General features: G+C 40.9%; 1 protein-coding gene across 5 annotated transcripts in view; it reads left to right on the top strand.

The window, feature by feature from the left end:
• The window catches only part of LOC126775412 (phosphatidylinositol 4-kinase alpha), a 52,779-nt gene that overhangs the window by 25,058 nt on the left and 11,747 nt on the right, over positions 1-15,974 (top strand). For all 5 annotated transcript variants that reach the window (XM_050497310.1, XM_050497309.1, XM_050497308.1 and 2 more), the window contains 8 exons: positions 2,677-2,751; positions 3,370-3,599; positions 4,953-5,080; positions 6,036-6,182; positions 6,941-7,122; positions 11,939-12,068; positions 12,749-12,928; positions 13,393-13,513. In XM_050497310.1, the coding sequence (XP_050353267.1) occupies positions 2,677-2,751; positions 3,370-3,599; positions 4,953-5,080; positions 6,036-6,182; positions 6,941-7,122; positions 11,939-12,068; positions 12,749-12,928; positions 13,393-13,513 (1,193 nt within the window). The remainder of the gene's footprint in view (positions 1-2,676; positions 2,752-3,369; positions 3,600-4,952; positions 5,081-6,035; positions 6,183-6,940; positions 7,123-11,938; positions 12,069-12,748; positions 12,929-13,392; positions 13,514-15,974) is intronic.

Raw genomic sequence — 15,974 nt, 5'->3', positions numbered from 1 at the left:
GATGTACGAGGACATCGCAAAGGCCCTCAACGACACCTCGAAGGCCCACTACAATGTTGTTATGGGAGACTTCAATGCTAAAGTGGGAGTACAAGATAGCGGTGAATCGAAAGTCGGACCTTACGGCTTGGGCTGCAGAAATCACAGGGGGCAAATGCTGGTAAACTTTCTCGAAGCGCAGGGGCTTTTTTTGATGAATTCTTTCTTTCAAAAGAAGCCTCAGAGGAGGTGGACCTGGCGAAGCCCCGATAACGTGACAAGGAACGAGATAGACTTTATCATTTCGAATAAAAGGCACATATTTAGAGATGTTTCAGTGATCAACAGGTTTAATACCGGAAGTGATCACCGCTTGGTTCGAGGCACTCTAAATATCAACTTAAAAGCCGAAAGATCGAGAATGATGAGGTCTACTCTCCGACCTACCATGCTCCAAGCTGCTCAAGGCTCCGAAAAGTTCCAAATGGAACTTCAAAATCAATTCACCGCGTTGGAAACCATAAGCAGCATTGATGAGAGAATCGACACGCTGGTCAAAATACTGCAAAACACATCCCGCAAGTGTTTTCCGCCACAGAGAAGAGACAACGCACCAAAACTCTCTGCTGAGACACTCGAGCTCATGAGAAAACGACGAGAACTACCATCGTTTTTGTCAGATAGGGCTTTAAACCGAACAATAAAAACGCTGACGCGACGCGATCTCCGACGCTCCAATACCCGTGCCATCAAGGCTGCGATTGAGCAAAATCGGGGATCGAAAGTGTTCGCTCGCAAGTTTGGGAGGCCGCGTCTGACAAAACTTAAAACTGAAAATGGTGGGGTCGTTACCTCTAGGTCTGAGATTGTCGGAGAAGTAGAGAGGTTTTATGGGCAGTTGTTCTCTTCAAGATCGGATAAACCCGTGGGAATCAGTATTGATGACCAGCGCGCCCCTCTTATGCGCCATTACTCCGAGGAGCTCCCGGTCGTTGACCAAGGAGAGATTAGGGCGGCTCTAGAACAGCTTAAAAACAACAAAGCTCCGGGAGATGACGGAATCACAACAGAGTTGCTTAAGGCAGGCGGGACTCCGGTCCTGAAAGAGCTAGCAAGCCTCTTTAATTCCGTCATCCAACATGGCAAGACCCCAGAAACGTGGAGCGGGAGTGAGGTGGTACTGTTTTTCAAGAAAGGTGATAAAACCCTCTTGAAAAACTAAAGACCAATCTCCCTCCTGAGTCACGTGTATAAGCTGTTCTCAAGAGTCGTCACAAACCGTCTCGCCAGACGACTTGACGAGTTCCAGCCCCCAGAGCAAGCCGGCTTTCGATCAGGCTACAGCACCGTGGACCACATCCATACTGTTCGGCAGATTGTGCAGAAGACCGAAGAGTACAATCAGCCGCTGTGTATGGCATTTGTGGACTACGAGAAAGCCTTCGACTCCATCGAAACCTGGGCAGTGCTCGACTCATTGCAGAGATGTCATATCGATTGGAGATATATCGAGGTACTGAGATGTCTGTACAACGCCGCTACAATGACTGTCCACATCCAGGACTGTAAGACGAAGGCGATCCAACTGCGCAGAGGGGTGAGACAGGGGGATGTAATATCCCCGAAACTGTTCACCAACGCGTTGGAAGACGTTTTCAAAACGCTGGATTGGACTAGGTATGGAGTCAATGTAAACGGCGAGTACATCTCACACCTTCGATTTGCCGACGATATCGTCATCATAGCAGAGTCGCTGGAACAACTCACCGAAATGCTGCGTAGCCTAGGCGAGTCTTCCCGGTGTGTCGGTCTCGGTATGAACTTGGACAAGACCAAGGTCATGTTCAATAGGCATGTCGTGCCGGGACCGATATACGTCGAGGGGAAACCTCTCGAAGTTGTTAGTGAATATACCTACCTAGGACAGATAATACAAGTCGGTAGGAACAACTTCGAGAAGGAAGCCGATCGAAGAATTCGCTTGGGATGGGCAGCATTTGGCAACCTTCGTCAAGTCCTCAAGTCGTCTATACCGCAATGTTTGAAGACGAAAGTCTTCAACCAATGCGTCTTACCTGCCATGACATACGGTGCCGAAACGTGGACACTAACTGCGGGACTAGTCCACAAATTCAAAGTCGCTCAGCGTGCTATGGAGCGAGCTATGCTCGGAGTATCTTTGAAGGATAAGATCAGAAATGAGATTATCCGGAAAAGAACCGGAGTCACCGACATAGCTTGCAAAATTAGCAGGCTGAAGTGGCAGTGGGCTGGTCACGTATGTCGTAGGACCGATGGCCGTTGGAGCAGACGAGTCCTAGAGTGGAGACCGCGAATCGGTAAGCGCAGCGTAGGGCGCCCTCCAGCCAGGTGGACCGACGACCTTAAGAAGGTGGCGGGCACCAACTGGATGCGGAAGGCGGAGGACAGGGAGCTTTGGCGCACCTTGGGAGAGGCCTATGTTCAGCAGTGGACAACGATTGGCTGTTGATTGATTTGAATGATTGATACTAAAATATAAATTTTAAAACGGGTTTGTTTGTTTGTTATGTAATATGTAAGGAAAGTTTATTATTTCTTATATCGTCAATGTGTCTACGGGCTGTGGTGACCACTTACCATACTCACATATCTACATTTAAAAAAAGAATATCTAAAAATAACAACAAATAAATGTTTATATTTTTTAATTCTCAGGTCATTGCCGATAACAGTGGGGGATATACGCGACCACATAAACAGGCACGTTGAAGCGGCCGGTGTGAGATTCAGGTGAGTAAGTCGATTCCCATTCGATATTATTATTTGTATTGAATGATTTGTATTAGAAAAAAAAGTGTATCTGGCTTAATGAGCAAATCGTTATTATTTTAAGACTCCGGATTCTTACACCAGATTAAGACATCAGATTTAACATCTCTCAACCTTACCCCCCCCCCGCCCTTTATTTTCAGATCATAATAGTACATACAAAGTACGTTCAGTGCGACCAATCGTCGTTAATGTATGATTAAACGTGTTGCGGTTTGTTGTTACGTATATACGATACAAACAGTTTTATGTAAACTATTAGTGTACCCGTGCGAAGCCGGGTCGGGGAGCCAGTTATCTATCTCTCATCAGTCGTTCGCTCTTGACAGAGTGCTCGTGGTCGTTGACCCATCGGTTTTGGCTAATGGAGTCCCCGCTATGTGTCCCCATTTGATGCGGTCCTCAGCATCTCTAGAACATTGAACTATGGAGGTCTGCGTTGCAGCTTTTATAATGTCTGTCCGACGCTCGGATACTCGACCGCGCGACCGCTTGCCTTCCACTCGCCCCGGTTATCTATATAATGTCTTAAATATAAAAGTGGAGATATCGGTTAGAAGTACCGGCACTCGCCCGCAGGCTGCTGTCGTGCGGGCTGTCGCTGCTGCAGGGCGACTCGCTGCCGCGCTCGCTGGCGCGCAACGTGCTGCGCGAGCGCGTGTACAGCGCGTGCCTGGACTACTTCTGCCGCGGCCCGCAGTGCCCCGCCAAGAGCGCCGGCGCGCTGCGGGAGGACATCATCTCCCTCATCAAGTTCTGGCAGCTCATGCACTCGGACAAGAAGTACTTGAAGAGTAGCGATATCGGCGGTAACGGAGCGTTTACATTATTCATATTATCTAATTGAAGCCGAGATGGCCCAGTGGTTCGAACGCGTGAATCTTAACCGATGATCCTGGGTTCGAACCCGGGCAGGCGCCGCTGAATTTTCGTGTGCTTAATTTGTGATTATAATTCATCTCGTTGGCGGTGAAGGAAAACATCGTGAGGAAACCTGCATGTGTCTAATTTCATTGAAATTATGTCATATATGTATTCTTCCATCCCACATTGAAGCAGCGTGGTGGAATAAGCTCTAAAACCTTCTCCTCAAAATGGGAGAGGAGGCCTTAGCCCAGCAGTGGGACATTAACAGGCTGATACGTGTGAATCGTAAACGATGGTGGCGGGTTCGAACCCAGGCAATCGACGCTGAACTTAAAAGTAATTATGAATACAAGATTCGTAATTCATCTCATACTCGGCAGTGATGGATAACATCCACCAACCCGCGTTGAAGTGTCGCGATGAAATAAGCTCCAAATATCTTATCCTTAAAAAAGAGAGGTGACCATTTTGTTTAACTAATTTAATTATCTATATTTACAAGTTTTTTTAAGTTTTAATACAATATAAAATTAAGCCATTTTAGTGTCCATATTTTGACTTTATTTAAAACTAACTAATATTTAATGTAATAAAATTTATATACAAGCTGTTGTGATTAACTTGTAAATGAATTCTGTAAAACATAATTTTGAATATTATATGTTTATTAAAACTCGAGTGTATTTCTACACAGTGTTCGAATTTGTTTAAATTTTCTATAAAAGAAAAAAAAATAAGATATATTGTTTTTTTGTCTGAGTTACCGTATTGAAACGTTTAGGCGAATATTTATTATAAAAAAAACAACGTTACTTACATGAGGAAAACATGATAACATAAAGAGAAACTAATGGTCGCAACATAAGCAGGCACTCAGCTAACGAAATATCAAATAAGGTATTGTTACAAAGTGTACATTGAAACATATTGTACACAGTTTCTTATATTAGGTCGGTATTAATTTTTCAAAATATAGTCTGAGAGCTGATATTTGTCTTTTTTTTTTAATATATAAAAATTAGCGCTTGGCTGTTATCACACCTGATGGAAAGTGATGATACAGTCTAAGATGGAGCGCGCTTGCCTAGAAGATGCCTATTCACTCTAGACATGAAGGTACCCATATTGTAGGTGGTGGGGAAAACGGAGGTCGGGAGGGCAATCCAGATCTTAGCGGTGCATATCAGAAACGAGGAAACAAATCCTAGGAATCCGTTAATTGAGCTTATATTTTTTTATAGTAGGTGGCAATTTATTATAAAATTCATTCTATATTATCACGATTTTATTTCCAGCTGACTTCGAGTTAATGAATCCTAGCAGTAGACAAAGTTTGTACACGACGAATTCACCGATGGACCATCGATCATCTGTTAATAGCAGTGACATTGGAAGCAGACAGACCACTGGATGGATAAATACGGTATGACTTTACTTTGTGGTAGGGCTATGTGCGAGGCCTCCTGGGCATGGTACCACTGACTCATCAAATATTCTAGTGCTAAAGAATAATAATTATTATAGTTGTTTTCCGGTTTGAGGGGTAATTGACCCATAATATTTTCACTGGTGGTAGGGCTTTGTGCAAGCTCGTCTGGGTAGGTACCACACACTCATCAGATATTCTACCGCAAAACATCTTGTTATTGTTGTGTTTCAGTTTGAAGGGTGAGTGAGCCAGTGTAATTACAGGTACAAGTGGCATAACATCTTAGATCCCGAAGATGGTGGCGCATTGGTGATGTAAGCGTTGGTTAACATTTCTCACAATGCCAATGTCTATGAGCGCTGGTGACTACTTACCATCAAGTGGCCCAAATACTCGTCCACGTTCCCATTCAATAAATAAAAAGTATATATATTGTAGTTCTCAAGGTAGATGTCGCATTGGCGAAGGCATGGCTAATATTTATTACAGTGATCACTTACCATCAGGTGTTAATAGGCCAGCCTGCCTATTAAAAAAAACTTCACTCTTCAGCATACTCATGCTACTGACATTGATAATCCTGATCGCTGGTCTGATCTGACAGTTCTCATCGGAGACCAACACTTTATTGGCTCTACGAATCTTGCAGCTTTGTAAGCTAACTAACACCAGCTTGTCATTACCCCTAGCAACAGCTACTGGGTCATTGAGACCCTGGCCCCTCGGGCCAAAAATTAAAGGCACGACAGGTTAACCTGTCGGTGAGGAACAGTCCTGGTGAGGGGGGCAATCCCGAGGCCCGTACCCAGAATGGCCTAGGCCTGTCAGGAGGAACGAACTCTCTCTCGTTACCCCATCATCGTCCCTTTGTCGTCCACTGCTGGACACGGGCCTCGCTCGCCCGATTGCAACACAAGTGTCGACGTTCTGAAGCCGGCGGTCACGCCAGGTGCCGATGTCGACGACGACGCTGAGCAGCGGCGCGGGCAGCGTGGGCGGCAAGCGCTCCAACCGCAGCGTCAAGCCGCCCGCCAAGTCGCCCGACCCCTTCGTCAAGGACTACGTGCGCAAGCGGAACCTCATCCTCGAGCTCATGGTGAGCGGACGGACACAAACATTGTAAAGTCAATTCGTGCTCGGCGGTAAAGCAATCATGTGTGATGAAAATCTTCCACGTGTGTATCCCCCAATCCACATTGGAGCAGAGTACTGGTATAATAAGCAAATTGTATTAATAATTTATTTATTAGAGGCTAAGGCCTCCTCGGCCTAGCAGTGGGTCAGTTACAGGCAGTTACTTTTTTTAATTTTTAAATATCAGAAATATATTTGTTAATAGGGTATTACACCCATTTATGAAAAGTTTCTTTTGATTAGCTTCTATAGTGCTAATAAACCACTAAAACGAAACACAAAATTTTTATTCCATGATAAGTGCCATAAAAATACATTTCAATTTAATATTTTAAAATTTCACGCGTAATTTGCTTATTTTACGAAAATAATAAACTGTTGACAGTTGAGACTTTTGAGTTTACACAGCCGTATGACGTAATAACATGCCGACTTTCATAGTGCTAAACAGATAAAAAAACTGAAAACTTGGAATTGAATTTTAAAATTTATTTTGTTATTTTATTAACTAAAACTAATATTTTCCGACGGTTTTTGCTTAAACTATCTCAATATACATATATCTCTAGATACATAGATCTAGATTTTTATCTCATATAGAATAAGTTACCCTATTTGTGGGATTTGATAAACGCCATTTTATCATTGGTTTTATCAAAATGAAATATCTTCTTTGTGAGAATTTGTTTAATTAGTTAATTGTAAACTTTATATTGATAGGCAGTAGAAATAGAGTTTCTCGTGACGTGGCACAACCCCCACGGGCGACCCGAGCAGGCGGTGCCGGGGGAGGACAACATCGCCACCTGGAGGTCCAAACCCAACTCCGAGAGGATATGGCGAGAATACACCAAACTGGCCTGGGATATTAGTCCAACGCTGGCGGTGTTTTTACCGGAAAGGTTAGTATTTTGATAACGGGCTTTGTTAATATGTTAATAATGTCTTATAAGCTGTTGTAACAATAATGGTCGACGTATATATCTTTTAGACTTTATCGTTGCAGTAACAGCCTGTTACTGTCCCACTGCTGGGCTAAGGCCTCCTCTCCCTTTTTGAGGAGAAGGTTTAGAGCTTATTCCACCACGCTGCTCCAATGCGGGTTGGTAGAATACACATGTGACATAATTTCAATGAAATTAGACACATGCAGGCTTCCTCACGATGTTTTCCTTCACCGTCAAGCACGAGATGAATTATATAATCACAAATTAAGCATATTAAAATTCAGTGGTGCTTGCCCGGGTTTGAACCCACGATCATCGATTAAGATTCACGCGTTCTAACCACTAGGCCGTCTCGGCTTTAGACTTTATCGTTAGGCTACATACATATTTGTAAATTTTGTTTTACTGTATAAGATTATATAGATGAAAAGAAAGCGTGGAATTGTACTCAGGGTCTAACATACCTTTCATTGTAAATTGTAAATAATGATTGATGTTGGTGGTAGAGCTCTGTGCAAGCTCGACTGGGTAGGTACCACCCACTCGTCAGATATTCTACCGCAAAACAGCAGTACTTGATATTGTTGTGTTCCGGCTTGAAGGTGAGGTCCCTTGGGTGAGCCAGTGTAATTACATGCACAAGGGACATCATATCTTAGTTCCCAAGTGTGGTGGCGCATTGGTGACGTAAGCGATGGTTAACATTTCTTACAATGCCAATGTCTATGGGCGTTGGTGACCATTTACCATCAGGTGGCCCATGTGCTCGTCCGCCTTCCTATTCTATAAAAAAAAAAATTGCTATATACCAAATTTCATAAAAATTATATCAATGGTTTAGCTGTGAAAGCATAACGGACAGACAAACAGTCATTAGTACATTTAGTCATCAGTACATTGAGTGGTACCATTAATACATACATACTGGTACATAGTGGTACTTTGATTAATCTTAAATAAAGCTGGCAAGAATGGTAACACAATTTCCCTATTGAATCGTAATAAAATAATCAGCCAACGCAAGTGATTCAACTGCAAATTGAGCAAAAATATAATTTAAAATATTTGCATGTCATAAAGATGTATTTTTTTTTTTTTTTTTTTATATGCCCCGGGATGGCAAATGACTCCACTCCACCTGATGGTAAGTGGTAGTAGAGTCCAAACGCGACGACGGCCAGTACAGTCGGGAAGAATGTTCTGTACTAGCCGTCCCCGCCATGCCGGCCCGCAAGATGCCTCTTCACGCCTCGTTTGAAGGAACCCGGGTTGTAAGAGGAGGGGAACACGTGAGCTGGTAAGGAATTCCATTCTTTGGTAGTGCGGCAAAGAAAGGAGTTGCCAAATTTCTTTGTGCGCGATGGAATTGATGTCACAGTTAGGCGGTGACATCGAGAACCAGCTCGCGTGGACTTAAGAAGGAAGGGGGAAGCAGGAATTAGAGAGAATAATTCCTCAGAGCACTCGCCGTGATACAGACGATAGAAAGCGCTCAGTGCTGCTATCTCGCGACGCAATTGTAAAGGTTCAAGGGTGTTTGTGACCTTTACGTCGCCAATAATGCGTACTGCACGTCGCTGCAAACGGTCCAAGGCCTCCATTAGGTACTTAGCGGAGCCATCCCAAAGGTGCGAGCAATATTCAACGCAAGACCGTACCTGTGTTTTGTATAACAGGCACAGTTGTTGTGGCGTGAAAAAACGCCGCACCTTGTTCAGAACTCCGAGTTTTCGTGAAGCTGTTTTTATAATAGCCTCGATGTAATCCCTTGGACTAAGGTCGCAGCGAACGTCCATCCCCAGCATGGCGATTTTGCTTTGTATCATCAGCGGTGTGCCACAGAGGGAGGGATGAGGGTAAAATGGTGACTTTTTCGCTGTGAGAGCGCACACCTGTGTTTTCTTGGCATTAAACTCAACAAGATTATCAGAACCCCATTTGGCGATGAGCTCTAATGTCCTATCGAGTTCAATGACAAGATTCTCCCGCCTCTCCTCAGTTTCCGCCCGCCCAGCCACTGCGCGTCCGTGGTATCCACCATGCACTGTACTATCATCTGCATAGCAATGTATGTTCCCAAGAGAGAGCATATCATTGATATGCAAAAGAAAGAGTGTGGGAGATAGCACAGATCCCTGGGGGACCCCAGCATTCACTACATAGAATTGTGAAGCGCAACCATCTACTAAAACACGAAGGCTACGCTTGTGTAGTAAGCTGGCAATCCAGGTGCATAGCTGAGCAGGCAGACCATATGCCGGTAGCTTGGAGAGAAGACTTCTGTGCCAGACCCTGTCGAAAGCCTTGGAGATATCGAGGCTGACAGCCAACGATTCTCCATGCTTGTCGATAGCTTCACCCCAGAGGTGCGTTACGTACGCTAGAAGATCACCTGTGGACCGTTTTGGTCGACAGGTGATCTTCTATATTATATTAGTATATTATGTTTAAAGCAATTTATTATTATTATTATTAAATAACTTTATTACACACTCACAACGAAAAAAGAAAAGACAAACACAAGTAAAAAAACAAAGAAAAACAAAAGTTCAAGATAAGGGATGTTATATAAAAAAAAAATTGTGGACCTCAACATGATGCGTGCAAGGGCGGTCTTATCACTCAAGTAGTGATCTCCTCCAGACAACCCTGCATTAAGATGCTGGCAGGACCTAACGGGCGAGTGCATTGTACATACATATATATATAAATGTAAACAATACATACACAAAGATACATATATACATTTATAAAACATACAACATATATCAATACTTTTTTTTTTTATATGCCCCGTGATGGCAAATGACTACTCCACCTGATGGTAAGTGGTAACGCGACGACGGCCAGTACAGTCGGGAAGAATGTTCTGTACTAGACGTCCCCGCCTTGCCGGCCCGCGAAATGCCGGCATATATACATAAATACATACATACATATATCTATTTACAATACAAACATTTGTAACATTAAGAGTGGACAGATGAAGTGTGAAGGATAGGTTACAGAGATAGGTAATAGTTTTTAGTACGGATTTTGAAGATAGAAATTGAAGAAGATTGACGGATATCTGATGGAAGTGTATTCCAGTCTTACTGCCTTAGCCGTGAATGAGTTAGCATATAATTTTTAGTGACATATAGGCAAACTTAATTTGTTGTCACTCTGGGAGCGAAGATTAAGTTGAAGAGTTGAGTCCGAACCAAGAAAATTAAAGCGTTCCTTCAGATAGGCCGGAGTACAGGGGTGAAATAGAATAGAATAGAGGAGAGAAAGAACATGTAAGTTGCGGCGATCTTTGATTGTAAGCCACCTAAGGGTAGAACGATATTCTGAAATACAGTCAAATTTCTTCAGTCCAAATATAAACCTTATGCAAATATTTTGCAGGCGTTCCAACTTGTTAATTAGTTCCTCTGACAAATCAAGGTAACACGCATCCGCATAATCCAAAATTGGTAGTAGAAGGCAATTAACAAGTAGTATTTTGATTTTAGTGGGTAGGAAGTTTTTCATCCTTTGAAGAGAATGGATTGTCGCGATTATTTTACGGCTAATTTCAGCAATCTGTGGTCGCCAGGTAAAGGAAGCATCCATTAAAACTCCTAGATTTTTAATAACATTGTTTTTAGGCAAAGTCATCCCATCAAAAATAACATCAAGTAGGTCAATTTTGTCAACTTTACAAAGTTGCTTAGGGGTGCCCATAATGCATAATTGTGACTTACTGACATGAAGTACACTACCCTGGGGAACACCGGCTCTGAGACAGCAATACGATGAGAACCTGTCTCCAGCATGTACACGCTGTTGGCGTCCATATAAATAGGTTCGGAACCACTCGACAACATCTGGAGATATGTTGAGTGAGTCCAAAATGGCTAGGAGGATATCAAAGTCAACCGTATTAAACGCGTTGCTGAAGTCTAGTTAAGCTATTATACATATATGCCTTTGGTCTAATCCGTATCTAATGTCATCAAGAACTTTAGTAAGTGCCGTCACAGTACTATGTCCCGAACGAAAACCAGACTGGAAAGGGCTTAAGATATCATGCTGTGATAGGAATAGAGTAAGCTGAGTGTGGACAATACGTTCAAAGACTTTAGACAGAAAAGGAAGAATACAAATTGGTCGATAGTGTGGTGGAATAAGCTCCAAACCTTCTCCTCAAAAAGGGAGAGCAGGCCTTTAGCCCAGCAGTGGGACATTCACAGGCTGTTACGGTACGGTACGGATAGTGTGAAGGTGTTGTAGGATTTGAAATTTTAGGGATAGGAATAACAATTTAATGGAAATAAATAAAAGACGAATTATATACGTCGTTTGTTCGCTTTAATATTTACTGCGACGGTTCCACGGCTTTCAATATTGTTTGTATACGCAATGTTTTATTAATATTTAAATTATATCTCCAATATCGCGAGAATATAATTATTGTGTAAAAAACACAGTCACACTGGACATTGATTGTGACGGGCTCTCATCGTTCATGAAAAAATGTGATGTTTCTTTTAGTATTAACCGTTAATTTCTTTAAAAAATAAAAATTAAAAACGAAAGGTAGTAACTACCTTTCGTTTTTGTTTTTTATTTAAATATTTCTATTTTTTTGTTTTTATTTTTATTTTTGCTTTGTTTATTTTGTAATTGTGTTTGAGAATGGTGTGTTTTCCTGTAATCGATTGTGCATAGTTTTAAGTTAATGTAAAAAGCGTTTTGAATGTGTGTTATGTACAACTGTTGGAGATCCAAATAAATAAATTTCCAGGCTAAAGAACGAGGGCATAGTGGCCGAAATCAAACGCAAGGTGCAGTTGCATCCGACTGCGGTGTGTCACGTGCCTCAGGCGCTGAAGTATCTCGTCACCACGGAGACCTTACTGAACGACGCGCACGAGGTGAGACGTGTGTGGTTTCTGGTAGAGAATAATGTCGTAAGAGACAAATGGGAGGTTTTTAATGAAGTGCATCCTTAAATACTATTAGCATTTGGCGTCTTAATAATCTTTAATGAGGAGATTAAAAAAAACTATAAAATCTAAAATTTTACAATATTTTTATCCTATAATGATTTAATTCATCTCATATATACAGCTTGATACAGCGTGTTCATAAAACTTGGATATTTTTCGACATATTATGATGCAATTGCGAGCTATTTAGTGGTATATATTATAGGTAAGTAAGTAAGAGTAAGTAACAGTCTGTAAATGTCCGACTGCCGGGCTAAGGCTTCTTTCTTTTTTAAGAGAAGGTTTAGAGCTTATTCCACCGCGCTGCTCCAATGCGGCTTGGTAGAATACACATGTGGCAGAATTTCGATAAAATTAGACACATGCAAGTTTCCTCACGATGTTTTCCATCACCGAAAAGCATGAGATGAATTATAAACAGAATTTAAGCACATGAAAATTCAGTGGTGCTCGCCCGGGTTTGAATCCACGATCATCGGTTAAGATTCACGCGTTCGTACCCCTGGGCCATCTCGGCTTTCTATTATAGGTAGGTAGGTTAATTAATGAATTATTAGATAAATGAAGTAAAATAATGTGTACTTATGTTGTACCGCCGCGGCCAGCTGGTGCACATGGTGACGTGGGCGCGCGTGTCGCCGGTGGAGGCGCTGTCGTACTTCAGCCGCCAGTACCCGCCGCACCCGCTGTCGGCGCAGGCGGCCGTGGCCACGCTCACGTCGTACCCGTCGTCCGCCGTGCTGCTGTACATCCCGCAGCTCGTGCAGGCGCTGCGGCACGACACCGTGAGAGCCGCTCCTGTACTTGTGTGCAGACCTTGAGATTCAACCGACGTGTCGGGCCGATAAAAAGTTACTGGGATTTTCTGTCTGTGAGTCTAGGAGTTGGAAGTGTGTACGTTCCCGTGCCGCGGAAAGCACGTAAAACGACACGAGAGAATAGAGAGGTGACTGTGTGCGCAAACACCTGTGTTTGCTTCAGTCAGTCTCCGTCGAGAGTAGTCGCAGTGGCCGAAATCGATCAGGAGGACATTGTCATCGTCATTTGTTATTACTTTATCTTTCTCGTGTATAGTAAAGTATTATTATATTATATTTACATAAATATCAAGAACAAAATTAATTTATCCGAACAATACACAGTATTGTCTATAATTTTAATAAAATGTTTATTGTTATAATATACAATTACTTTAATCATAAAGTTTAATGATATAAATATTACATCTTATATCCTCGTTTCAATGCAGATGGGCTATGTGGCTGAATTAATAAAATCCCTCGCGAAGAAGTCCCAAGTGGTCGCACACCAGCTCATCTGGAATATGCACACCAACATGTATACGGACGAAGAGATGCATAATAAGGATAGTGAGTGCCTTGCCATTGTTTATCATATACTAGCAGCACATAGCAGATATTTTCCTGCCTTATATACCAATGGGTACTTGCTGTAGTTTCATTCAGTAGCGAATTACAATAAATTCGATACAAAAAAATATACAGTACAGTAATGTTAATGTCCCGCTGCTGGACTAAGACCTCCTCTCCCTTTCTGTGGAGAAGGTTTGGAGCTTATTTCATCACGACGCTCGAAAGTGGGTTGGTGGAATACACATGTGGGAGAATTTCAGTGAAATTCGAAACATGCACGAAATGAATTATAAACACAAATTAAGCACATGAAACTTCAGTGTTGCTTGCCCGGGTTTGAACCCACGTCATCGGTTAATATTCACGCGTTCTAACCACTGGGGCATCTCGGCTCTTCTGCCTTATGTACCAATAGTTATTTGCTGCAGTGTCATCCAGTAGCGAATTGCAGCAAATAAAATAGTAAAAAATATATAAAGGCTGAAATCGGTTAAGAGAAATTTATCCCCATATTGTCAATAGAAAAAAACTTTGTAAAATTAGGTTTACAAATTTTCTTTAAGATTTTTCTGAAAGAAAAACTGTAAACCTCTTTTCTTATCCCATTTTAATATTGTCTAGTTTGTTTTTAAGGCGATTTAGTTCAAACGAAATTATTATAAATTATTTTTTTTTATATTAATTTACAAATTATATACAGATATTATTATTAAGCTATATTTGTTCGTGACATGTTTCGCTGAAGTAATAAGTATTTAAGGTTATGGGGAAATCTTAGTTATTTTAAAAGAGGATTGATGCCTAACAATGTGACAATTAAAACGAAAAATATTCTTAAAACTAACGACTATATGACAAGCTTTAGAAATTGAGGTTTATTTTTTATTATTTAATTGAAGCCCCAAAACTATGCTCTTATTGGTTTGGAGTCTGCATTGATCGATGCAGAAAAAAAAAACTAATCCAATGTTATATATAACAACTATAATATAATAATAATAACTATTTTTTGCAAAATGGCGCTTTAGATTTTTTTATTCCGCTGACGATATATATATATATATATATATTATTCACACACTGATCCCAAATTAAGCAGAGCTTGTACTATGGAAACCAAACAATTGACATATACTACTTTTCTTGTAAATACATACTTATATAGATAATTACACCCAGACTCAGGACAAAAGAATGTTCATGCACACAAATGTCTATCCTGGGTGGGAATCGAACCAACAACCTTCGGCATGAAAGGCAAGTGCCCAGAAACCGCGCCGACCGGCTCGTCAAATATTTATTAATTTATTTATTTGGGAATCATACAGCATAATATAACACATAAACATTTGATAACAAAATAAGTCTCACATAAGTCAACAAAGTTTCCACTTTAACATTGAAACATGGAGTGAACCTAACCAGAACAAGTTATTTAGCAAGTATTAAAGTATATAAAATAAAGTATTAACAAGTAATTTAAAAAACGGGACAAACAAAAAAAAATTACGATAAGAATATTAATGACAAGTACAGTTTTTAAGGCTTCTAAGAACTTAAATAAATTTACGTTAAAGATATATTAGTGTAACGTTTATTATAATTGTCTGTTGCTCTTATCAAAAAGCGATTTTTAGCATAGTTCGTTCTACACATAGGAACATAAGAGGTATGTTTACGGGCAATGGAATTTGGACACTTGACATTCATATTGTTGACTAAGTATATTGAATCGACAAAATGATTTACAATTTTGTAAAGAAAAACCTGAGCTTTGCATTCCCTACGTTTCTAGCGACAAAATATTAAGCTTATTAATAGAATTAGATCCAAACTTACGCGTTAATCTTCTAATAAATTTATTCTGAACGTTTTCGATGGCCATAATATACTTTGAGTATTGTGAATTCCAAACCGTTGAAGCGAGTTATATAGGACATTATATGTATTCATATTTTTAAAGTCTCTTCCCTGGCGAAATATGAAACCCAACATTCTGTAAGCTTTTGCGATAATTTTATTCACATGCCTGTCAAATATTAAATTAGAATCTAGGAGCACTCCTAGGTACCTAACCTCGGTTACCCTCTTAATTAAATGATTGGAAATTGTGTAATCAAATAAAATTAGGTTTTTTTTCTAGAAAATTTTATAATATAGCACATATCAAAACTAAGATGTAGTCCGTTAGATTTTTTTAACAATTTTTAAAACATCACTTTTTTTATGATTTTAAATAGTTTAGTATCATCAGCATATAGAAGTATGTTAGGATTTTGAAATTTTTCAGTATATCATTAATGAAAATATTAAACAATAGGGGACCGAGGTGAGAGCCCTGAGGAACCCCAGATGTTATGGGGTCAACACTAGAGATGTGTCCTTTCACAGCAACTGCTCGAGTTCTGTCACGGAGATATGATGTTATCCATCTTAGAAAATCGCCGTGTATACCAAT

This window comes from Nymphalis io, chromosome 18 (genome assembly GCF_905147045.1).
Source record: "Nymphalis io chromosome 18, ilAglIoxx1.1, whole genome shotgun sequence".
Classification (NCBI taxonomy): domain Eukaryota; kingdom Metazoa; phylum Arthropoda; class Insecta; order Lepidoptera; family Nymphalidae; genus Nymphalis; species Nymphalis io.
The sequence above is the reverse complement of the archived record's forward strand: the minus strand, read 5'-3'. Positions and strand labels throughout refer to the sequence as shown.